A 7,884-nucleotide genomic window follows, 5' to 3' on the forward strand; every position below is an offset into this window, starting at 1 on the left:
GGATATATTGTAGATGCATATAGGCTTAGTCTTAGGCTTAGATATATATAGAGTTTGATATCCACACACATTGTACTGTCTGTGATCAAGAACCAGCTCATGCAGCTTCAGTGACTCTGTTTCAACACCTGAGGTCTCACGTGCACAGGTAATACATATAGTGTTGGAGGATTGTGAACTGTAGTTTCTGTCAACTTATATTAATCATGGAGGGGGGGGGGGGGGGGTGCTTTAATTATTACAATTATTAATAAAGAATGTCTAAAAACCACGATTTACAACCTTCAGCAAAGAGTCAAACGATACATTTATTCCAATTATCACCCTGTTTCAAAAAAACAGGGAAGTCTGCAGCAGCTTGTACTGTTTTAAAATATAAAGACGTTTTTCAAAGCGTTAACAATGAAAGCATGAAGATTTATATTCATTATTATAATAATGAAAATAACCTGTATTTATATAGCACTTCAAAAAAACTGAGTTAACCAAGTGCTTTGACAGCAAAGCAAGAAATGTAAATATAAGACAAATAACAATCAGCAGGATGCAATGTGACAAGGAGGCCAGGCAACCACGTTTAGGTGGTCTGAAAGGAGTGGTGTCCAATTTAAATGAATAAATATAGAGCTATGAAAACTTGAACACATACAAGCATTATAAATAAACAAGTAAAAATAAAAGGTGAAAATAATACAATAAAAAGACATCACATAAAAGCAAGTGTATAAAAACAGGTTTTAAGAAGTGACTTATTCATGTTCTTTCGTATGTGTTGTGTAATTGTAATTTGTTTATTAAAATGTTTAATAATTCACCTGAACTGAATTGACCTTTAATTTTAACTGAACTGGAATGACCGGTCCCCCCCCCCAACCGCACATGGGCCTGTGACTCACGCGAACGGGAATCTCGCGAGACTCGGGTTTGGTAACCCAGCTCTTATAAGCGCAGGCGCGTCCTCGTCCCCTTCGTTCGTCCTCAGTGCAGGATAACGACACTGCTGCCCCGGCTCTTCACGCCCACCACACCCGAGTCTGTGGTTATAACACCTCCGATCGGCTGCTGCTCCCTTCGCCGCTACACGACCGATAAGCAGCCCTGTGAAGATTGTATCCTCTAACGGGTAAGTTCCCTCTTAACCACCGCTTCATCTCCACTTCTGGTTGTAGCTTCCGGAGCTAATGCTAGCAGCCTAGCTAAGGTGAAGCCCGAAGAAGACGAGCTAAGGTGAAGCCGGAGGAGACGGGCTAAGCTTCGGGCTAAGCTTCGGGCTCATCTTCCACCAGAGTCTCCGTAAAAACGATTTAACCGCAACGTGTAATGTTTATATTTTAAATGCCTGTCTACGTTGGTAAAACACACGAATCGTGACTCCTGCTCTCCTTGTGCGTAACTGTGCGTCAGAGCCAAGTCGCTGGTGAACGTGACTGATATTTCTCAGCTTTTTATAACCACAGCGACTGATCTGCTCTCAATGCCTCTGTTGTTGTTGTGAGGATGGGAATTACACCTTTTGATCATGAGCATTGCATAAGGACACAGTTTCCAGGGGAACACATGGGTCGAGTTAGTGGAAGGAAATCGGTAAATATGATTAATAGGAGTCTCGAGCTGTCTGGTCATCTTATTGGCTCTTGTTTAAAGGAGTTAAACTGGTTACCATTGTGTCTACGTGTTGTTGTTGTTTTTTTTAACTTGTCCTCGAACACTTCCCCATAACTTGAGATTGGGAAAAAGTACGCGAGTGATTCCTCTGTCGAGGAATGTGTGGACCTGGCTCCAACTGGGGGAAGGGGTATAACAGGGTCATACGTAAGCTTCCAAAGTTTCCCTTTTTACGCAATCAAACTCAAGCCCTTACTTGCTTGTTACACTGTAATGATCACACACTTTTTCATCTGGTAATGGTTACGTGGCCGAAACTTGATACTCACTAAGCCATAGAACTATTCAGAAAATGCATTAATCATGATTTATTATCAATAGGTTGCACGACATTCCTGTAATTTATCTCAAAATAAAAGTTCTCATATCAGTCGATATCGTTAATTACCGCCAACAATGTCTTAATTTCTTCTGCATTTAAAAACAGATTTTTGCTCCTGAGTGAAGGTTGAGGTTTTTGACATTTCTGTATTAGCAGGAATTAAAATAATACTTCAAATAACATTTCACAAATCCGAGCGGGATCATTCCTGTGTGATGACACCTCACCGTGCCTTTCCAATGCACAAGCAATATACAGTTTGTATTTGACTTTGGTTGTTTTGCTTTTGAGGAAAATTCTTTTCTATTCTTATAATTATTGATATTGTTTTATTTCCCCGTCCTTCATTTGAGATCAAATTTCTCAACTGCAAGCTGCTTTTCTTTATCACATGTGATAATAAGTTTCATATTAGGAAAAAAAAAATCTGTAAATATACTTTGTTGGACTTTAAGAAAATATTTTTTTTACTACTTTTGTTAATCTTAATACTATCTCATTCAGATCTCTGGACAATCATCACGACTATGGATGTCATTGTGCGTCGCTGTCCGTTCTTGGCTCGTGTGCCCCAGGCCTTTCTCCAGCAGTCCAAGAAATCTCTGGTGGTGTATGCCCAGCGATGCCCCATCATGATGGAGCTGGCCTCAAAGCCTATGGCTCCGGCGATGGTACGGGCCCTCTGCTCATCCTCCTCCAACCACAGGACTGAGGACACCATGTCTGCTGTTGGAGGTATGTTGCATTATTACAATGCAGTTACATTATATGTGAAGTAGTGAACAATCCAGTTAATAAACGATTGCTGGCTATTATATTGTTATTAGGTTGTAAGTTTAGATAAACCTGAGGTCTTAACTTCCCTTTGTCAATTTGCAGGCCCCAAACAAGAAGTGGAGCCCAGCCGGCCTGCTGGTCACCCTATGCCCCCCCAAGGCCAGGCTGTGGCCTCCAAATGCCCTTTCCTGGCTGCTGAGATGGGCCAGAAGAACAGCAGTGTGGTCCGCCAGGTCGGCATGGAGTTCCAAGAGGATGTTCAGGAAGTCCGCACTGTCCAGAAAGGTAAGAGTTGTTTGGAATTGATTAGACTATTTCGTTTTTTCCCCAGTATTTTCCCCAGTATTCAATGCTATTCGTTTTTTTCCTCTCTTTGCCATTTCCAGAGGTTTCCCCTTCCCAGCTGAAGAAGCCGTCCTTGGCCAGCAGCATTCAGGGCAGTGGAGGGGAGCAGATTGACCTAATGAAGACCCTCTTGAAACAGAGACCTAAAAGGGTTTCCCACTTGCTGCAGGACAACTTGCCAGGAAGTCGTAAGTTCTATTTAGATTGTTTTACAATATTATAATGGAAAGGTATTGACACAGACCTGCCATACCAGTTTGACAGGCAGGGAGGTTTATTTAACAAACCCACTGACTGTGGTCATACTTGCCACAGCTGTTAGCAATTTCTTCACCCGTTGAAATGCAAGCCGTGTTGAGACACATCAACCAAACTTTTGTTTCCGGTTCTCACAGTGTCCCCCTTCCATTATGATGAATTTTTCGAGAAGAAGATCGAGGAGAAGAAGAGTGACCACACATATCGCGTGTTTAAGACCGTGAATCGTCTGGCCAGCGAGTTCCCCATGGCCGACAACTTCACTGGCTCTCTAGTGGAAAAGAGGGAGGTGTCTGTGTGGTGCAGCAACGACTACCTGGGCATGAGTCGACACCCCCGGGTCGTGCAGTCAATCATGTGAGTATTTGGGATGGGGGGGGTTGTTTGTGTTTGTGATGCAGGGGAAAATGCACTTGAAGCAGTCCCTTGGGTTCAGATGGGTTGACATGTAATGGAAAAACCTGTTGCTTTTATACCTTTTGTCCCACTGAGAGTGCAGGTGGAAAGAACCTGATAAAAGAGACCCAACAACTAATAATTGAATACAACCTGACACCCAGTCTGTTGTTTGTGGGGTTTAGAATGTTACTTGGCCATAGTTCACATCTAAACCCCAAAGGCCCCCAGTGAAGGTGTTTTGTTTTTCTCACCGCTTGTTTGAGCTTGCTCAGATCGTATTCCCTGTGCAGCAGTGACTCCTTTTCTTTAATCATGGTGTCAATTACTCAGCATCTCCTTTTTGTTTTTTTTATCTAAACTTTTCCACCAGGTACCCTTATCGCAAATCTACATCTGACTTTAATGTGTGAACCATTTTCCCAGTGATGCCTCAGAAAAGAAGGTCAAAAACATTGTTTGGTCCTCCTTTTTCCAGGGAAACTTTACGAAAACATGGGTCGGGGGCCGGAGGCACCAGGAACATTTCTGGGACCAGTAAATTCCACGTGGAGCTGGAACAAGAACTGGCCGACCTCCACAAGAAGGACGCTGCGCTGCTCTTCACCTCCTGCTTTGTGGCCAATGACTCTACCCTCTTCACCCTCGCCAAGATGTTGCCTGGTATATAAATATTACCAAGTGTTTGCTGTACAATAAAGCGGACATTTCCCTAAATATTTACCGCCGCCACTCAATAACGGTTGTCCTCTATGATTGAAATGGTCACATTAATGCAAACCCTTTTAAAAAACATTTCCCATTCTCACCAGCTCTCTCTACTTTGACCTATTTTAGGTTGTGAGATCTACTCTGACGCAGGCAACCATGCCTCAATGATCATGGGAATCAAGAACAGCGGTGCTAAGAAATTTATTTTCCGCCACAACGATGTGGCCGATCTGCGAAAGATGCTGCAGAAGGGAGATCCCACCAAACCGAAGATCGTGGCCTTTGAGACCGTCCACTCCATGGATGGTGAGTGTCAGATGTTTATCCATTTTGTCAACGAAACCTGTTTGTTGATGAATGTAAGAGATGGGGATTTACTTTTTTATAACTTTTCTCTTTAACCCTCTTTTTGTAAAACAGGCGCTGTGTGTCCGCTGGAGGAGATGTGCGACGTGGCCCACGAGTTTGGTGCTATCACGTTCGTAGACGAGGTTCACGCTGTGGGCCTGTATGGCGCCAGGGGCGGGGGCATCGGAGACAGAGATGGTGTCATGCACAAGATGGATATCGTCTCAGGGACACTAGGTCAGCATTTAATCTCTACTCAATTAGATAACTCATGGTTATCTATGAATCTGTGAGAGTGTCAAGCCGAACTAAAATGTTACAGAACCATTACTAGTTTTGAACGTGCACAAATCTATGTTTTTTTTAAAGTGTTCTATATTCATATATTTCTATTAACCAAAGAAAATGCTCTCAGAAATCCAGTAGATGGTTCTCGAGTTTGTTCCGACACTGTAACAGCTTCCGCTGTGTCACCCATTATGCCAGAGGGCTTAAAGAAGCTGGAGCAGCTCTGTTGTTGCTAGGAGACTGTGGGCTTTTGTTGTTCACTTATTGAATTACCCGCTGTCGCTGTGTGTCTTTCAAGCTGAGGGGACAATTATTTCTGACTGAGAGCTCCACAGCTCTTGTACTTCTGCAGCATCCATTTCACAGATCTGGTGTGTAGGATCAGAGTGGGAGATTTTGACAAGGACCACTACAGTGACCTCTTCAAGAAGCATAGTTTGAGGGATAGAAACCCATGTTTTGTGGTTCTGTTCCATCAATCAAATGAAATGATAACCACCTTTTTATGTCCTGTCCTCTTCCAGGCAAGGCTTTCGGCTGTGTAGGCGGGTACATCGCAAGTACTTCCACCCTGGTTGACATGGTGCGTTCGTACGCCGCTGGTTTCATCTTCACCACCTCACTGCCTCCGATGCTGTTGGCGGGAGCCCGGCAGTCCATCCAGGTCCTCAAAGGGGAAGAGGGTCGCACTCTGAGACGCAAACACCAGCGCAACGTCAAGCTGCTCAGACAGATGCTGATGGACTCGGGGCTGCCCGTGGTGCACTGTCCCAGCCACATCATCCCCGTCCGGGTAAGTCTTTAGTAAATCTAGGGCCCAACTGAACTGAGCTTGTAGACAGAGCCACATTTCAATTTAACAAAATTATGAAGATTTAATTTGTGTGTCTTCAAAATGCCTCCAGCCTCATTACTCTATTTGTTTCATTGTAATTTTCAGGTGTCAGACGCAGAGACAAAATACTGAAGTGTGTGACATCATGATGAGTCCGTCACAACATCTACGTGCAGGCCATCAACTATCCCACCGTTGCCAGGGGAGACGAGCTCTTGCGTATCGCACCAACACCTCACCACACTCCTGAGATGATGAAATACTTTGTTGGTAAGATGGTGTTTTAATCTTGTTAATATCAAACACACTCAGAAATGTAACCACGTGTTAATTTACAATGGCATAAAGTTTGCTTTTTAGTTATGGTCCTGTTTAAACAGTGCACCTTTTTAATAGCAGTAACTGTAGTTGTCTGTAGCTTTATCTTGATGATGTTAAATTAACCTCCCTTCTTCTCTGTCTCCCCTCCTCAGAGAGGCTGGTGCACACATGGAAGGAGGCGGGTCTGCAGCTGAAGCCCCACTCCTCGGCAGAGTGCACCTTCTGTCAGCAGCCGCTGCACTTTGAGGTGATGAGCGAGCGAGAAAAGTCTTACTTCAGTGGCCTCAGCCACCCTATCTCAGCCTGTGGGTAACCATGCTCGCCACCGCTGGCTCGAGACGGCACATATACACACAATACTCATTCCTCTGTCACTGTCATAGAATGTATTAATTATCTTTGGGATGTCCTCCTACACATATTATTTAAAATATTCTATGTTCAGATGTTCTATATACCCCAAATAAAATATGAGAATAAAAAAATCTGTGGTGTTTTTTTTTTTTTTCTCACGTTTTAAAAAGCAAATGTAACCTAGCAGAGTTGATGAGGAACCATGAAAAGAATATAGGACGAGATGGTGAATATCCCTTGTATCTTCTACCGCCTAAGTTCTTAATGCCTACCACCGGTTGATGTTAGTGACATGTATTTCTAATGGTGGAAGGTAACATAGCTGAGGCTAATTATAAAATGAGTTCAGATGATTGAAGATAATTGATGTAATTATCTTCTCTACTGGGTTAATGATGTTATGAACATATCACAACAAGGTAGACAAAGTTACTGTGCTGACAGATTGACCACTTACCGGAGAAAAAAAATTGGAAGCGACAAAAATAGGTCAAAACAATTTGTCTGATTCCGCACAGACAAAATCTTTGCGTCGCTGTCTGAGTTGGTAACCCAAATATTTTTGATCCACTGGCCTACTTGTGCTTTTGAGACATTTAAAAAGATTGTTTGCTACTGATAAAAAATGTTTTGGTCATTTGTAGCAAATTGGCAATGGATCCATTTGGAAAAGTTCTGATACACATTCAGGAATTGTAATGAAATGTATTAGGCTTGCATATGACTGCACACCAAAGTTAGGTTTGAATGGGACCGACCGACATATAGTTGTAATCCTTTTTCTTAGATATATGCTTTATAATCTCCGAAACACAACACAATATAAATCCAGAACAGACAGGTTAAAATGTTTTTTTTGTGAGTGAGGGAGACCTACTAACCCACTGTCCTTTAAATTCAGATAGAAGTGACATAAATGCAGCTATGACACTTAATATGACGCAGATCCACAATATAAAAGGCTCCACTGGTCAGAGCCAAGCAAGCACACGTCCTCCAGATCCACATAATCCTCACAGCGACTCAGAAGGCTCATGTTCGCCATCAACAGTGTGTTTGGACATGAAACCACACCAGCCTCATCGTCCCCCACCACACGGACAAACTGTGATTGTTTGTCTCTCGCTCTTATCAGCTCTTATTCATTCAGATCACACACGAGTACCGAGAGTTTGCATAATTCAGATCAGGTGTCGTAAAAAAAGCCACAGTTGCCTCAGAACTACTGTGAAAATGGAAGTGAGACTAATACTTGCAAATGCTG

General features: G+C 43.0%; 1 protein-coding gene across 1 annotated transcript; it reads left to right on the plus strand.

Moving 5' to 3' along the window:
- The first annotated feature begins 957 nt into the window (after positions 1-957).
- alas1 (aminolevulinate, delta-, synthase 1) lies at positions 958-6,754 on the plus strand. Its single transcript, XM_034585703.1, is given in 13 exon segments — positions 958-1,123; positions 2,511-2,722; positions 2,867-3,049; positions 3,151-3,297; positions 3,505-3,724; positions 4,242-4,426; positions 4,601-4,780; positions 4,895-5,059; positions 5,635-5,903; positions 6,051-6,065; positions 6,067-6,099; positions 6,101-6,215; positions 6,419-6,754. Coding segments are annotated over 12 exon segments (1,881 nt in total). The 5' UTR covers positions 958-1,123; positions 2,511-2,514; the 3' UTR covers positions 6,580-6,754.
- Positions 6,755-7,884: the final 1,130 nt, after the last annotated feature.

Source organism: Hippoglossus hippoglossus, chromosome 5 (genome assembly GCF_009819705.1).
Source record: "Hippoglossus hippoglossus isolate fHipHip1 chromosome 5, fHipHip1.pri, whole genome shotgun sequence".
Classification (NCBI taxonomy): domain Eukaryota; kingdom Metazoa; phylum Chordata; class Actinopteri; order Pleuronectiformes; family Pleuronectidae; genus Hippoglossus; species Hippoglossus hippoglossus.